This window comes from Rhineura floridana, chromosome 4, assembly GCF_030035675.1.
Source record: "Rhineura floridana isolate rRhiFlo1 chromosome 4, rRhiFlo1.hap2, whole genome shotgun sequence".
Taxonomy (NCBI): Eukaryota; Metazoa; Chordata; class Lepidosauria; order Squamata; family Rhineuridae; genus Rhineura; species Rhineura floridana.
The window spans coordinates 200,726,435-200,744,076 of record NC_084483.1 but is presented as its reverse complement, the minus strand read 5'-3'; the positions used below and the strand labels follow the sequence as shown (position 1 = coordinate 200,744,076).

The 17,642-nt window shown below is 40.9% G+C and overlaps 1 protein-coding gene across 2 annotated transcripts in view; it reads right to left on the bottom strand.

Annotated features, from left to right (window-relative positions):
- PAPOLG (poly(A) polymerase gamma) overlaps positions 1–17,642 on the bottom strand; it is a 46,860-nt gene that overhangs the window by 17,132 nt on the left and 12,086 nt on the right. For both annotated transcript variants that reach the window (XM_061625778.1, XM_061625779.1), the window contains exons 8-13: positions 15,057–15,146; positions 12,987–13,125; positions 11,531–11,603; positions 7,402–7,522; positions 4,443–4,527; positions 2,865–2,918 (exon numbers count right to left, since the gene is read on the bottom strand). In XM_061625778.1, coding sequence (XP_061481762.1) covers positions 2,865–2,918; positions 4,443–4,527; positions 7,402–7,522; positions 11,531–11,603; positions 12,987–13,125; positions 15,057–15,146 — 562 coding nt within the window. The remainder of the gene's footprint in view (positions 1–2,864; positions 2,919–4,442; positions 4,528–7,401; positions 7,523–11,530; positions 11,604–12,986; positions 13,126–15,056; positions 15,147–17,642) is intronic.

The window sequence follows — 17,642 nt, the reverse complement described above, 5'->3', positions numbered from 1 at the left end:
AAAATGATCATGAGCAATTATTGGAAAGAAATTTCCGAAAAGTAGTAGGTCAATCCGGCTTCCAGTGGCTTTACTGAAGACAGATAAAAGATTTTCTCTCCTCTCCCAAAATCAAAGCCCAAGTGACCTTGAACCTATCTAGTTTTGAAAAAATAATAGAAACCCGCCATAAAGAAAGAGGGACCATCTCAAAACTGTACACTATGCTTTTGGTCATGGGAGCAGAGCACCTAACGGAACTCAAACACCAACGGGAAGGGGACCAGCCAACTGAGCTTGATGGGGAATGGAAACAAATATTGAATGCACGATTAGTGACCACTTCCTCTCATCAGGTCTGGGTGACCATGCTGAACATAGCACATCACTGGTTTGCCACTCTAATGTGGATCTCAAGGGTGAATAGCACCCTCTCCCACAAGTGCAGGAGAGGATGCAATTCAATTGGTATGTATCACCATATGTGGTGGTAGTGCGAGAAAGTGCAGTCCTTTTCAACCTTAATATTTGAAGAAATTAAGAAAATAAGTAAGCATTGATCAGACACCACAATTGGCTATCCTGAACCTTTTCATAAATTCAAACAGAGATACAAAATGCAAAATGCTAGTGGGGCATCTGCTCATGGCAGTGAGAGTTACGATTGCAAAACACCGGAAAGACTTAAAAGAGGCCAAGTTTGGTTACTTGTCCCAAAAGGTTTGATATATCGCCTTTATGGAAAAGCTAGCTTCTAAGCTCAGACAGGCTAGAGGAGTCACAACAAAAGATGATTTTGTGGATTCTTGGTATTTGTTTATAACACACGTCAACCAGGCAGGACACAGATGGTCTCCACCAGCTCAATATGCTACCAGCTGGAATGCTTAAAATGCTTTAAATTGCAGTGATTTTTTGAAAGAAAATAGAATACCAAAAATGTTAATCAATTTTGTTCTCTTCTTTAATCCTTTTAATATAATTTAATTTAAAAAATACATGCCATTGAGGAGGGGAAGGAATAGGGGATATAGGTAGGGAATTGATAGCAGGATAGTTATAAATTCAGATATAGGTATTTGGGGATAGAAATCTATTCATACCGTATTTCTGGAACGGAAAAGTAGTAATATTCAATTAGTCATTTCACATGTATGTTGTGTTATTTAAATGAAAATTTTGCAATAAAAATATTTTTTTTAAAATGATCTTGAGCCGATGAGGGGGCATTTGTTTTTCAATTTATATATTTGGAGGTTAAAATTGTGCAACGCCATGCATCTAACAAACCTGGCAAGCTGAAAAACTACAAAAGGCATTACTGTTTTAAAAACTATTGTGATTTTAGGAGCAACCCTAATTTTACAATTATCAAATACATTTGAAGAATTTAAAAGATTTCTTGCAACAGGCATTCTCCAACGGGAATTTAGTTCAATAACTGGGTTCTGTGGTCAATATTTGGCAGAGCTGAATCTAGTCAGATCTAGGATATAAACGTAACAGAACAAAACTGGATTAAATACAAGTGCTTGGGCTACTTAGCATTGTTAAGGTATTGAATAGTTGCAGAAACTGAATACCATAAACTTGTTGAAGACTAAGACTTGGCCTGCTTTCTAACACCCAATAACACATTAAATTCAACAGGTATATGCCACTAGCAGAAGAACTGCAAAGCTTTCCTTAGCTCTTTAGTTAAAATATTGACAGTCTAGTGGGCAAGGTATTTCATGATGACTGACAGGTAGTATGGTTGGAATTTAGACCTATTTTTACTTTTAAAATATATATTGTGCCTGCTTCTCCAAGGAGGCAGAAGGCAGTCAACAACTCAACAATTAAAAACAAAATACAAAAAACAATTTCCAAATTAAGCCCCACCACACAACCAGAATAATACAATCTCCAACAAATCAGGCAGGAACAGCACAATGATGATTACTATATCCAGAGCTGTGTTTATTCTGCAATCCTATTTGGGGGGATGCAGGGGGAAAAGTTCAGAACATGGTAGTATGCACAGAATTTAGCTTACTAGGTCTGTTTTCATTCTTTTTTTAAAAAATGAAAGAGGTCTAGCCCTCCTCCTTTTTTTGACTGACAATATGTTTGAAAATATGTGGGTAATGCTTGGAAAAGTCTCAGAAGCCAAAGACAGTGACTGAATAAGATTTCCAGTGATTTAAGGCAGGATCATTGTGATGTGTTCATGGCTAGCACAGCCAGAATGATGTTGCAGAGCAAACTGTGCAAAATCTGCTAATCTGCATAATTTATGCAGGCTGCAGAATTCAGTCTGAGTGCAATTTTCTTTAAAATGTGGAATACATGCAGCCTACTCAAGTGCTCAGCATTAAGTGCTCAGCTTAATGAAGCGGCTTGGTTATGAACCAAATTTTATACCAAATGAGCCCACCCACCCTCCACAATAATGCAAGTAACAGGATTGGAACTTACAGAAAGTATATTAGATTCCCACAACTGCAATGCACCATACAGACAATAAAAAGCATTCCTCATCGGAGTTGAACCCAAGAAGAGAGAATTAGGACTTTGTCATAGAAACTTGATAAAGACAACATTTAGTTAAAACATGCTATTACTGGTATTCTGCAGCAATTGGCATGGTTATTTGTATGCTGTATTGCAACTATGAGAATTTAATATACATTTTTTTATATGTTCTGGGTCTTCCTGTTTGCATTCTTACTTATGAAAAAGCCACTTCATTAAGCTGAGCACCTGAATGCAAGTTATCAATGCGGATATCAAATGTTGTACCATTTCAGGAGAAGCAGCTTTTGCCAGGAAAGCAGTTCTCCAGCCTTTCCCTCCCTTCCACACCTCCGTATTATCTACCATCAGTATTTACAGAGACTTACCATTCCAAATGGTGCTCTTCAGTTGAGGAGCTGGCAGTCAATACAATGTAATGCCTGCAAAGGTAGATTATTGCCACTGTATCATTTTTAGCATGATCAGTTTTAACAATTACAATGAAAAAGCCTTTAAAATGCTACTTTCATCTCCTCTTCAGCCTTCCTTTACCTCAATTTCTTCTGTAAAGCCTTTCCTAACCTCACTGCCTATCCCCACATATTTTTCAAATGCCAGTAGGTCAGCCCAGGCACTTATACTGCTTCTGTATACCACCAAGCTCAGCATTGCCACTACAGCAATAGGGATGATCAAACTTGGAAGCTTCAGAATAAAGGGTTGAACTCCTGACAACTAAATTTGCTGGACAGAAGGACCTTTTTTAAAAAAAAAGTTAAGGTGTTTAGGAGCATTCAAGCCATCTGGCTGTTAAAGGGCAAATCCTTTGCCTATCCTGTTAAATTACACCTGATCATTAAAGGCCCTCTGGAAACTGCTAAGAGATTCTCTTCTTTCAAACGTTAAACAAGATTTTCTATCCTGTGCCTTTTTTTTAACCTGCCAAGGAACTGACCCAGAAGCTCCAAGTCTGCAGCTTCAATTATTTTGTTTTTAGGCCAGCAAATTTGCTCGTTATGTTTTCATCGGAAGACAATTGGCCTGACATTTGAACATTCGTGCTTAATAAGGAGTTCAAAAATTCCTACGAAGAGAAAGCACAATAAGAATGGCTGTGGTATTAGATCACTTCCTTTTTTGACAGATAATTGGGACTGGGCAAACATTTCTCAGTTCTGGTATGACTGCACTGGCTCCCAGTTTGTTTGAGCACAATTTTAAGTGCTAATTTAAACCTCTGAAGCCCTAAATGGCTTAGGAGCTGGGTATCTAAAGGATTATATGCTCCTTCATGAACCTGTCCTGGTATTATGATCATCCTCCAAAGCCCCTTCTCCACCATAAGAGGAACCAGAAATAAGTACTCTTTGGTTGTGATGCCTTGTCTCTGGAACACCCTCGTCCAGGAAAGGCTGTCTGGTTATGAGCTTATGTTCTTCTCATCACAAGGGAAAATCCTCTCTCAATCTGCCCAGGAGATTTTCAGACCCATCACTTTTAAGGGAGTGTGCATAGATGATTTTTTTACACCTGTTCTGCTGGGTCATTATAGTTATTTCTGAAATCACCGTGTTTTTGTTTATAGAAATATTTATATACCTTCTCAGAAAACAGCAGGATGGTGTACAGCAACATAAAATATTTAAAAGCAATTACCCCCCCCCAAAAATCTTTAAAATGACTAGCTACTAAAATAAACAATCGCACAGGCCTGTCAGCATAACGAAGTTCTTCCGAGAGATGCCTGAAAGTCAAAAGTGAGGACGTTTGCTAAATCTCTGCTGGAAGAGCATTCAACAACATGGGACTACCAAACCTATGTGCCGAACTTCTAATTGAGGCCAGTCAGGTTCCTATAACATGGGGAACATGTAGTGATGCTCCTCTGGATGATCTGTGATCTCTTTTAAGCTGCTTTGGGAACCTTAAGTAGAGATTTTGAAAGCCCAGGTACTCCAACATACTTGTACTTTTGGAAGAAGTTGGGTGGCTCAAGCAGCTTTGGCCAGTCCGATTTTCCTTGAAGAATCTCATCTATAACCACAAGACCTGTTTAAAAATATAAAACCACAATATGAGTGCTTTATTGTAAGCCTTTGTAGATCTTCTGAGGGTAGCAGTTTTTAGGGTGCTTTCACAGAACTGGGACGGGAGGACTGCAAGTCTGGAAAGGGCCACAAAGGTCATTTGGTTCAACTCATGGCACTAAGGTAACAAAGAAACAAGCAGCTAGAAGCTCCAGGCCCTAGAGATATTGTTCATCTCATCAAGAACCACAGATACATCTCCTGAGCATCAGGATCCTCATATACTCAGTGCTGTTGTCCCCCCGCCAATCTTCTTTACTGTAGAGAGATCTGATCTGTCTCTTTGGATATGCCACACACTGCAAAAAAAGGCATGTAAACTGCCATTGACTGCAAGCCTGGGAAGGGGCACAAAATTAAAATCATTTGGTTAAAATCATAACACCTAGACTGGGGGGAGAGTAGCTAGACACTCCAAACCCTAGAGAGGCACATCAGTCTCATCTCATCACCAAGAACCACAGACTCATCTCTCTCAGTCGCCAGGATCCCCATTTAGATAGTCCCTACGCCCTGCATTCTCCTTTACTTTTCATTAATCTGATTGTGATCAGTCTCCCTCTACCACTCTGCACAAACCACTCACTGCAAAAAAGCATGGAACTGCCGTAACTCTACTTGCTTACATCTAGGATTAGCATATCCTATCACATTACACAATGAGTATCCACAGATAATGCTAAACCATTGCTTAGCTTCCACAAGCCGGAGCAAAGTGCTGGGCTCATGCGCTCCTCCCTTCTCCTCCTGTGCAACCAGGAGGAGATTTCTGCAGAGCTTAGTTTCAGTTTTTAAGAAAATTACATTACATTTAAACTTGGAATATTGATTTAAAACAAACTCTGGTCCAAAGTTTCAAACCATGGGTTATGAAAGTGGCTTGTTAAATGTACCACTTAAATGTACCACTTAAAAACAACAACAGGATCCCTGGTTCAAATGCACCACTAAGCTGACATTCTTTAAGAGAAAAACCAAAATCAACAGAGGTGCTCCTGGCTGCACAGTAGGAAGAGGGAAGATGTGGTTCTCTCAGGCATAATGAAGATAATCTGTGTAATGCTAAGAAAGGGGTGGGGAAACTTTTTGGCTCCATGGGCCTGTCCATCTGTCAAAATCCCTCATGTTTTGCTTTAAGTCTCTGAGATTGGGGATGTAACAGGGAAATGGGGGAGACATGCAAAAGACTTTTCCAAGTGTCCATGCACTTTCCTTTTGGAGAGCCTGGCAAAAGCCTCTTCCAAGTTGGATACTTAGAGGAAACCGCAGGGAAACTTGGAAATGGCTTTAACACAGCCCTATGCTCCCATTACAGCAAATGCAGGAGCTGTCTTAAAGCCTTTGCAAAAGCCACTTTGAAGTAGCTCATGAATAAGAGCTACATCATAGGGCACTTTTGCATAGGGCTTTAATCTCCATTCATCTGATAAATGGAGATTAAATCCTGTGTGTTCCCTGTTGGGAACAGGATCATACAGCCAATGCAGGATTAAACCCTGTCCTCCTGCCCATCAGCTGATATCACTAGTGATATGGGCTGGTGGGCATGTTTGGAGGGGGAATGGCCCCTCATGATGGGCCATGATTAACACAGAGGCTGGAAGCTCCCCACCTCTGTGCTAAGCCATGGTTCATCATTACATGCCAATGTGGCCATTGTGTTATCACATTAAGTTCTATCCTGTCCCCAGTAATCACTAATGAGTGACATGGGCTGGGAAAATCACTGTGTAGTTAAGTGGCATCTTGTGCTGCATTGCACTGGACATTAATAGTAAGAGGAAGGATTGACAAGAGGGGGCAAAGACTATGGGACATCTAGTCCTGCCCCTTCCTAATCTGCTGTTCTAAAGGACACTCCCTGCACACTCCTCCCACCTACTGAATTCTTCAGAAAGCTAGAAGAGAATCTCAGAAGAATCCACAAGAGAGCCATTTTGCAGAATTTGTTCCATCCTTTGTTGTAGTCTTCAATTTTCCCCCTTCTCCAAATGCCCTAGAATGATGCTACACCTGGGGGTAAAGTGGGAAAGATGCAAAATAGCAACAAGGTTGCCAACGCACTTACTGCTTGCACCAGCAGAAAAATGAAGCAGTGCTGCTGTCATAACTGATGGATGGCCCCAACCCCGAGAAACTGTTGGAGAATTTATCCGCCTCCCAGTGAATATTCAGTAAAACTCATATAACCTGTTTAAAAGAGCTGCACTAGTTGCCAGGTGTTCAAGGTGCTCAGTGTTTAAAGCCCTAAATGCCTTATCCCAAATATCTGTAAGACCGTTTTCATCCCTACCAACCTTCTCAGGTGTTAAGATCTGCAGAGGGAATAGTGGCCCAGGAGAAGGCTTTCTGTGGCAATCCCTGAATTGTGGAACTCCCCACAGAGATGTGTTTAACATTTTCATTGTACAACTTTTACCATATGCGGAAGACACATCTCCCTACCCTGACACAGTTAAGGTATTTTGTATTGTTTTGTGGGACCCTCCTCTTTTGCTGAATCTAACTTTTTTATCAACAGGGAACTTTTAATGTATTTTACAATTGTAGTTGTTTTATAATTGTAAATTCTATTGCTGTATAACCTGCCCTCAGAGACAGCTTTAACAATTCAAGTCCACTACTATAGATGGCTTGGAGAAGATAGCAGGAACTGCCAAAAAGAGGAATGTATTCTCATGAGATGTTGGTAGATCAAAAGTGATCTGGAACACCAGTGTTGAGCACAGCCAGAATAAAAAACAACTCTCAGAAAGAGATGACCTCATTCTTGCTCCAGAGTCTACCAGAGTTAGTTCTTCATACCCCATCATTTGGGAAGATCAAGGTGGCTTACCGTATTTGAATTCTCCTACCATTACCGCTCGAGTTGAAGTAGACACATTATATGTAGAGTTCTGTTGTGGATAGGTTGGCGTGATGATAGGCATCAGATGATACCTGTCGGATGGATTTACCTGTGGCATGTGAAAGATTGTAAGACAATAAAAGCCCTGATGGATCAGATCATGCGCCCATCTTTCTAGTAGCATCATGTTCTCACAATGGTCAAGATGTCTGCTGGAAGCAGGATCTAAGTGCAAGAGCACATTCTCCACTCGTGATCTCCAATAACTGGTACTCAGAGGCATACTGGAGCTAGCACACTGCCATCATGACCAGTAGCCACTGAGAGCCCCATCTTCCATGGGTTTGTCTAATACCCTTTTAAAGCCACTCAAGTTGATCATCACTACATACTGTGGTAGCAAATTCCATACATTAACTGTACAGTGTGAAGAAGTGCTTCCTTTTTGTCTGTCCTAAGGGTATGAACTGGAAACAGGTCCCATTTTCAAACCCTATGAACTCACAGGTTGGCTTTAGGCAGGCCACATTCAACCTTACTCCCTTTTTGCAATGGGAGTGTGTGTGTGTGGAGATACTGACTGCCTTATAAAAGATGGCATAAGAATATCCAAGTCAATGCATGCAGCATGTTTTGAGTACTGCAACAAATTGCTGTATGAATACTAAGTACTGTTAAGTAGTTAGTGCATGATGCAGAAGAAGCTCCATTTGTAAGCTTCGTGGAGGAAGTTGCTCAAGAAGTGGGCTATAAGTTTTTTAATAAGTAAAATAAAATCCAGTTAAATATTTAGCACATGATACAAAGGAAGCACATTTATTTACATACTATGGAATTTATATGCTGCTTCCTCTTTTCAAATGGAGGAGGGCTGTCAAGTCATCCTAAGCTACCCTAAAAACCTGTTACAGGGTTCCATCGACCCTCTGGAGCAGATTTAGGGGTGACAAGGACAGGAGAGGGTAGGGAAGCCCCACTGTGCAGCTAGATGTCCTTGTGCTAGCAGAAATGTTCAGTTGGATACCACTCTATAAAACAACATGCTATGAAAATCTCCTCCTCTAGGATGCACACCTTAACGTGGTGAGGGGGTTTGAGAGTGTTGAAGAAGCTGAGAACAATGGCTTCAGAAGTCTAGACCAAGAGGCTAGACTCCTAGCAGGGGCACCCACGGCAGAATGGTCAAAACTGAGATACCAGACTAAGATGCATCCAAACTCAGAGGAAGGCAGTGGTAAACCACCTCTGAATATCTCTTACCACAGAAACCCTATGAACAGAGTATCCAAAATGCAACATGAGATAGTGCTGGAAGATGAGACCCCTAGGTCAGAAGGGACTCACCGAGCTACTGGGGAAGAACAAAAGACAAGTATGAGTAGCACTGTGACTAATGATGCAGCTGGGTCAAAGCCGAAAGGAAGCCCAGAGGCTGATGCGCACAGATGCGAAAGGAAAGTCCGGAGTTGTATGACGCACCCAATAGGAACATGAAATGTGAGAAGCATGAACCAGGGAAAGTTAGAAATTGTCAAGCAAGAAATGGAACGTGTCAACATTACAATACTTGGTGTGGGTGAAATGGACAGGAATGGGACATTTTCAGTCAGGCAACTATAAATATTTTGTGCAGGAAATGAGAAATTAACAAGCAATGAGGTTGCCTTAATAGTGAGAAATGATGTAGCAAAAGCAATTAGGACCTACAAAGCAAGGTCTGAGTGAGTGATATCAATGAGATTAAATGGGAAACCTATCAACATAAACATCATCCAATTCTATGCTCCAACGGCAAACGCAGAAGAAGAGGACTTGGAGAGATTTTACGCAGAAGTACAGGAAGAAATTGATCACACACCAAAACAAGATGTGATGATAATCATGGGAGACTGGAATGCAGAGCAGAAAACAGAGAAGAACCAAGAATTGTGGGGAAATGGGGCTTAGGAGACAGAAATGAAGCAGGAGACTTACTGAATTCTGTGAAGCCAATAATTTGTTTCTTGCAAACACATTTTCTGAGCAACCAAAAAGATGACTGTACACGTGGACATCACCAAATCGACAATATAGGAATCAAATTGATTATATAATTGGTTGCAGAAGATGGAGAAGTCCCATACTTTCTGTGAAAAAAAGACCAGGAGCAGACCGCGGTACAGATTATGAACTGGTTGTATCAAAAATCAGAGTAAAGTTAAAGAAGACAGACAAAGCAATCATAATGCCAAAAAAACAATTTAAATAACATCCCAGAAGAATATAAAGATCAAATAAGGAACAGATTTGAGGCTTTAAATTTAGTTAACAGAGAACCAGAAGAACTATGGAGTGAAGTCAGAGACATTATCAGGGAAGAATGCAAAACGACAATACTTCTAACTAAAAAGAGAGAAAGACCTCAATGGATGACTGAAGAAACTCTTAAAATGGTTAAAGAGAGAAGGAAAGTAAAAGCAAAAGGAGATAGAAACATGGTCAGAACCTTAAATGCAACAATACAGCAACTAGTATGTAGGGACAAAGACCTATTACAATAGTTATTGTATAGAAATAGGACAACAAAAGGGAAGAACAAGAGTCCTATTCCAAAAGATTAGAGAAATTAAAGGGAAATTTAAACCACGAGTAGGGATGTTAAATAATCAACAGGGGAACACACTGACTGACCAAGATGAAATAAAAAGAAGATAGAAGCAATACACTGAAGAACTCTGTAAAAGAGATACAAGGATGACAGATTCATTCATGGGGGAACCATATGATGAAGAACCAGAAATGTTAGAATGTGAGGTAAAAGCTGCTCCTAAAATACTTGGAAGAAACAAATCACCAGGAACAGGTGATTGCTACAAGCTACTGAGACTGAATCTGTCCAAATTTTGAGAAAAATTTGTCAAGAAATATGAAAAACTAAACAGTGGCCCACAGACTGGAAGTGTTTAATATACATCCCAATTCCAAAGAAAGGGGATCCCAGGGAATGCAGTAATTATCGAACGATTGCCTTAATATCCCATGCAAGTAAAGTAATGCTCAAGATTCTACAACAAAGGCTCTTACCATATATGGAGCAAGAAATGCCAGATGTCCAAGCTGGATTTAGAAAAGAGGTACCAGAGATCATATCGCAAACATACGTTGGATAATGGAACGGAGAAAAGAATTTCAGAAGAAAGTCACCCTGTGCTTTATAGATTATAGCAAAGCCTTTGACTGTGTAGATCATGAAAAACTATGGAATGCTTTAAAAGAAATGGGGTGCCACAGCATCTGATTGTCCTGATGCGCAACCTATATTCTGGACAAGAATCTACTGTAAGGACAGAATATGGAGAAACTGATTGGTTCCCCATTGGAAAGGGTGTGAAACAGGGGTGTATTTTATCACCCAATTTATTTAATCTATACACAGAACATATCACATGGAAAGCAGGCTTGGACCAAGATGGAGGTGTGAAAATTGGAGGGAGAAATATCAATAATTTAAGATATGCAGACAATACCTTACTAGTAGCAGAAACCAGTAACGATTTGAAACGAATGCTGATGAAAGTTAAAGAGGAAAGCACAAAAGCAGGACTACAGCTGAACGTCAAAAAGACTAAAGTAATGACAACAGAAGATTTATGTAAATTTAAAGTTGACAATGAGGACATTGAACTTGTCAAGGATTATCAATACCTCGGCACAGTCATTATGGAGACAATGGTCAAGCAATCAGAAGAAGGCTAGGACTGGGGAGGACAGCTATGAGAGAACTAGAAAAGGTCCTCAAATGCAAAGATGTATCACTGAACACTAAAGTCAGGATCATTCAGACCGTGGTATTTCCGATCTCTATGTACGGATGTGAAAGTTGGGCAGTGAAAAAAGCGGATAAGAGAAAAATACATTCATTTGGAATGTGGTGCTGGAGGAGAGCTTTGCAGATACCATGGACTGCAATGACTCTCATTAAGGACACCTTTATCAGGGGGCAGGTTTGGCAAAGCTGTCACTGGTGTTGTGAAGAAAGAGAGGCAATGGGGCTTCAAGGGCAGCAAGACTTGAACAGAGCTGATGCCACTGAAGGTGTGGAATACACAATTGTTTCAAAGCAACATGCTCTACAAACCCTGGGGTCCCAGACTGGCAAGTTGAGATTGCTCTCTTCAGGTTGTTTCAGCAAGACTGGATTTGGCCATTCCCTGAAAGAGAAAGATCAGTGACAACAGCCTGCAACAGACATTGAGATAAAGCAGCCCACAGATGCCCCTCCCCCCAACACACATTGCATACTACAGCCTAGGAATCTGCATGCCAGTTACCCTTATCTGTGCTACAGACATCTGCATGCCATGCCTGGATCATCTTGCATGCAAGAAATCTGATGAAGTACAATGAGACATTGTATCATGTGGTATCATTCTATACCATGGAAGTGCTAATTAGACCAAGAAGCCACATTGTGCAAAGGAAGACTAAAAATACAAAGAGCTGTCAGTGCTCTAAACTCAAGCATTCAACTCTCTCTGTAAAAAAAAAAAGTAATCGGGAAGGGTGCAGGATTGACATCAGCCAAACACACTCCTAGTTTAAAAGTTACTTGCAAAGTCTATCTCCTAGACCTGCCCAGACTGTGCATCCTAGGCAATTCTTCATGTGCCCTCCCCACCGTGGTGCAAAGGATGGCAACATGAGTACAGGCCTTTTCAGTGGTGGCTCCCCAGCTGTGAAATGCTCTCTGCAGGGTGGTGTGTCTGGCACCATCATTATCAACTTTTAGGTGCCTGAAGGTATTTGTTTACTCAGGTTTTTGTTTTTTAATTGGGATCATATGGTATAATGACATCTTGATGTTGCTGAACTACATCTTCCATCAACCCCAGGCAGCATGGCCAATCGTCAAGGCTGATGGGAGTTGTAGTTCAGTGGCACCTGGAGGGCCAAAGGCTCCCCACAACTGCCCTAGCCTATTGTGGTGTTAAGTCTTTCAGTAGGGAGGAGTAGGATTTGTCCTTTTTATCATGTTGCACTTTTTAGTAAATAACGTTTTTATTATTTTGATTTTTTTTAAAATGTTGGTATTAGTATTTTTTTACAATTTTAAGTCATTCAAGACATTTTATGCAGTAAGTGATGAAACAATGTAATACAACCATATCCTCCCCTTGCCCTAGAAGGGTAGGGTAAACGCCAAATGGTGTTTATTTTAGGGATATGCTCATAAAGCAGTCTAAGCACTACACTTACTTTATTTATAATCCTGGTGTGCAGAACACACAATATTAACAATTCAGAATTTGAAAGCATACACAGTTTTTAACTCCTAATCAAAGCAGCAGGGAGACACTCAACAGACATTCTAGGCTAGGAAAACATCCTGACAGTAGAAAGGTGCATTCACTGCAGCAAGTCTTAAGGCACTCTGGGATGGATTCCAAGGGCATCATATTGTAAAATGTGCAATTTCATGGTCACTTTACTTGCTATGCCATAACTTAGTAGTAATGTTTTGCTGGCCTGAGATCTATTCTGCCCACATTATGGTCTGGTTATGTATGACTCATGAAGGTCTATCAGATACTTACCACTTTGAAAAAATCAGGAAGAATTTATGAACTAGCGTCGATGCCAAGGCATTTGGATACAGCTGGCACGTCCTTGCCACCAACATGGCCCAAGAAACACCACCAAGAAATCCCAGCACGTTGGAGTAAATCCCACGCCCTAAAAGGAAGATAATTATCATTCAGATTTCCTGAGTATTTCCTGAACTGTTTCAGGCTAGCAGAGGGCCAAACTAGCAGTTAATTACACTATGGGCAGCTACATATCTTCTTTTTCCTTAACGAATTACAGGGGAGGGGAAGCCCAATTCTCACTTTGAAGGCAGAACACAAAAAGGGAGGCTTATCTCTTCACTCCCCTGACAAGATCAGAACGGAGATTCCCTCACCTTTCCTTTGCAAGCCTTAGAAAAAACCAAAGCAGCAATTCATTTAGTTTAACTCAGGTTTGGATTCAGAAGCATGTTTTGCTATTGAAATAGCTCCCCCTTGTGGGACCTGTTTCTCTTCCATTAACTTATCAGTGTGCTATATCCACACTACTTTCTCTCGCTTGCCTAGCAAGAATCTGAAGATGCTCATCAGAACTATGTACAAGCAGTTTTATTTTATTCATAAAAATATTTGTATACCACTACCAAAAATTAAAAGCGATTAATAATCATACATATATATACAAAACATGTAAAAATGTAAAAGGAGAGATCATCAACTATTGCAGAAAGATATTTTCTTAATTGCCTGCATAAACTTGATGGCATAGGTAAGTTTTCAGCAGGCACCTAGCTGCATGCATAGAATCATAGAATAGTGGAGTTGGTAGGGGCCTACAAGGCCAACCCCTTGCTCAATGCAGGAATCCAAATCAAAGCATTCCCAACAGATGGCTGTCCAGCTGCCTCTTGAATGCCTCCAGTGTCAGAGAGCCCACTACCTCTCTAGGTCATTGGTTCCATTGTCGTATGGCTCTAACAGTTAGGAAGTTTTTTCCGATGTTCAGTTGAAATCTGGCTTCCTGCAACTTGAGCCCATTATTCTGTGTCTTGTATTCTGGGACGACAGAGAAGAGATCCTGGCCCTCCTCTGTGTGACAACCTTTCATGTACTTGAAGAGTGCTGTCATATCTCCCCTCACTCTTCTCTTCCTAAGGCTAAACACCCCCAGTTCTTTCAGTCTCTCCTCATAGGGCTTTGTTTCCAGTCCCCTGATCATCCTTGTTGCCCTCCTCTGAACCTGTTCCAGTTTCAGTTGCAAGCCCAAGGCAAACATGCAAGGTGGCTTCACATTGCTGATCTGCCCATCTCTGTAATGAGAGTAGATCAGCAGCCATGGCATACATTTGACAGGCCAGCTTGGGGGCAGGGGCAGCTTCTTTGGTATAGCTCAGGACTCCCATAACAACATGCATGAGGAGGAGCATGCACCTTAAGTTTTTGGAAAGTTTTGTGCATGCATTTAAGTACATCTGTTTTTAAAACAGAGAGGGGATTTTAAGGTACAAAAATTCCCAAGCCATATTTTACCAACCGTTGTTGTTGTTGTTGTTATGTGCCTCCAAGTCGATTACGACTTATGGCAACCCTATGAATCAGTGACCTCCAACAGCGTCTGTCATGAACCACCCTGTTCAGATCTTGTAAGTTCAGGTCTGTGGCTTCCCTTATGGAATCAATCCATCTCTTGTTTGGCCTTCCTCTTTTTCTACTCCCTTCTGTTTTTCCCAGCATTATTGTCTTTTCTAGTGAATCACGTCTTCTCATTATGTGTCCAAAGTATGATAACCTCAGTTTCATCATTTTAGCTTCTAGTGATCGCTTTGGTTTAATTTGTTCTAACACCCAATTATTTGTTTTTTTTCACAGTCCATGGTATGCACAAAGCTCATTTTCAGGTGTTCTTCTGCAACCATTAGACAGCATACAAACTTATTTAAAGGAAAATCCCCAGGATTTGCAACATAATTGCCATTATGCAGATTCTGATGCAACATGCACATGTGACAAGCTCACTTGGCTTAGCCTAAAGAGCCATTTCAAGGACTATTAAGCTTAGAGGCCGATACCTCAAAATCTGATGTATTAAGTACTTACGTTTTGCCCACAGTTTAACTGCTCTGAGCGTCAGCCTGAAGTTCTCCTTGTTTGGTACTAAATGAAGTATTTCATCAGTGACTCTGCAACCTGCCGGCAAATGTTAAGCCTTCACGTCAAATCCAGCAAAGGCATCAGGCTACTGAGAGGCAGCAAGATAGAATAGACTTGGTGCAGAACAAGCTGCTAATTCTGCCTGATTAAGTCCTTCTGCACAACATGGCTTGAATTGACAAAGTTAAGTGGAAATTCTAGATTTACCAGGCCCATGCTACGTCCAGGCTTCAACAAACCACTTGGCTACTTCTGTGGGCCAAGGGGGGTTACAAACTCATGCGTCTGCATAGCAAACTGCTTTGAAGCTGCAGCCAATCGCTAGGTTCCAACACCACTCAGCTGTGAAGGTCTCTGAGCGACTGCAAGCCAGAGTCCCTCTGTACCAAACTTACTCTGGGGAGCAGGGAAGGGAGAGACCCACATACCTTTCCCTGAACTTCTTGGAGGAAAAGGTAAAATAAAAATATAGAACAGCACATGGATCTGCTACCCATAGTCAAAAATTCCCTATCAAGTATGCTTAGAGTTGCTTTCTAGATCCTGACCAATGTGTTTACTCTTTAGAAAGCAGATATAAGGAAGACAATGAAAGAGTATTGTAGGGGTCTGATAAAACTAGCCTGATTTTGAGGGGAAATATACAGAACTCGAGATAGCCAAGACATGTTCTGATTGCTAAATTTTCATCTTTATGCTTGTGTAATTGGCCTGGGATCTTATTTGAAGTAGATTAGCTCACATACAGAAAAGGAAGTAGAAATGCAACAGGTGCAGGACACAAATTAGAACTAACGCATAAATCTTAATCCCAACATTTTGGGACTGGGCTCCTAAACTGAAGTACAGAACCACTGGAAAAAAAGGTGTGTGCGCCCTTTCCTCTACAAAAACAAAATTGTCAACATGTGCAGAAAAAACAGAACTTAAATATATATCTCACAACTGTCTGAAAGACTGAGACTGACACATTGGTTTGCCTACCTAAACTTAGTAGACAGCTTTGACCAGGGATGGCAAGCACAAGGCCCAGAAGCCGAACAGACAATCCTTCAGACAGGGTTCGACTAGACTCCTGCTGCACTTCATACAAAATGTATGAACACACATAAATTTATATCCCATCTTTCGCTAGGAGAGCATAAGGCAGCTTACGATACTGAAATGCCACACATGCACACAAACAAATGAACAAACAGGTAAAAATGGCAGAGTTGACAGATAAAAACCCAATTAGGAATAAGAGACAGCAGAGAAAAAGCAATTTTAGACGTTCTCAAAAACTGAACCACCTTCAGGGCTCAGAAGATAAAAGCAAAAAGGGAAAGGCCAGCTTGCCAGCATCTGCTTCTGAATGGCCCAACGTGTCTCCCTCTAGCATGTCCTCTAAATAGGCAGTGATGGTGTCAAAGAGTCCCGCAAATATAGGAGATGTGAAGGAAATAATGTGTACTTCACTAAAGCAGCATATGGTGCTGAATTTGCTATTTTTCAGGTATTACCTTCCCATGTGAGAAAAAGTAAAATGAATGGTAGGAGCTGCAACCTGAACTAGCAGACACTTATCTGACAAAGGTATTTGAAAACCCTGGCCAATGTGTCACCAAAGCTGTTAGGCAAATGTATTTTTGCCTTCCTATTCATACATTTTTTTTTAAAAAAGAATGAGAACTGCTGGAAGAAATTCTAATTTTCCCCAATATTAGCGTCTAAGATAGACACCTCAAAATATCTCTTATATGTGGTCTTTGAATCCATTCAGGTTTGACCATTTATTGCAAGCTCAGCCCTCATCTGTAATATTTTTTTTTAAATGTATTATGCCACTTTTCATAATACAGCACTGAGTGGTTTATAAAAACACTCTAAAACTGCAATGTAAAAAAATCAGATAAGCAGCATGACAGGTCAGGGGAAGGGCAGATTAAACCAACAAACATCACCAGAAATTGGTAACTGGTAGGAGTAGCAGCATTATTATTTGGTTCTGAAAGTGGAATTTGTATTGTTTCTTATACTGATTCCTTTTTGTTGGGATTTCTAAACTGCCTAGAGATTTCTGTTGAAATATGAAGTCAGATAAATTCAATAAATGAATAGAAGCTGGCATCAATGGCCAACAAAAACATTTCAGCAGGCACTGAAATTGCATCACTGTCAGCGTGTGCCTTATTTCAGAGGGGAGGCTATTCCACTGAATGGGTGCCACAACTCAGAAGGCCCTTCTGCTGGTTGCCGTGACATGAACAGCCACAGGCTGCAGCCACAGGCTGAGGCCAGGAAGGCCTCAATAGAAAGTCTTACTGACCAGGCAGGTCTCTACAGGAGAAGGCATTCTCTCAGATTACCAATATTGGGATAATCCTAATCTACTTTACAGGGTTGTTATTAAGAATTAAAGCACTGAGGCTGTATGCAACTAACTCAAAGCGCACGTGGAATGATTTCTACAAGCATATGGAACTTCCCACTTCCCAGGAGGATCGCTCCGCCTGTGCTGCCTCTAAGACGGGCTCCCGTCTTGGATGAAAC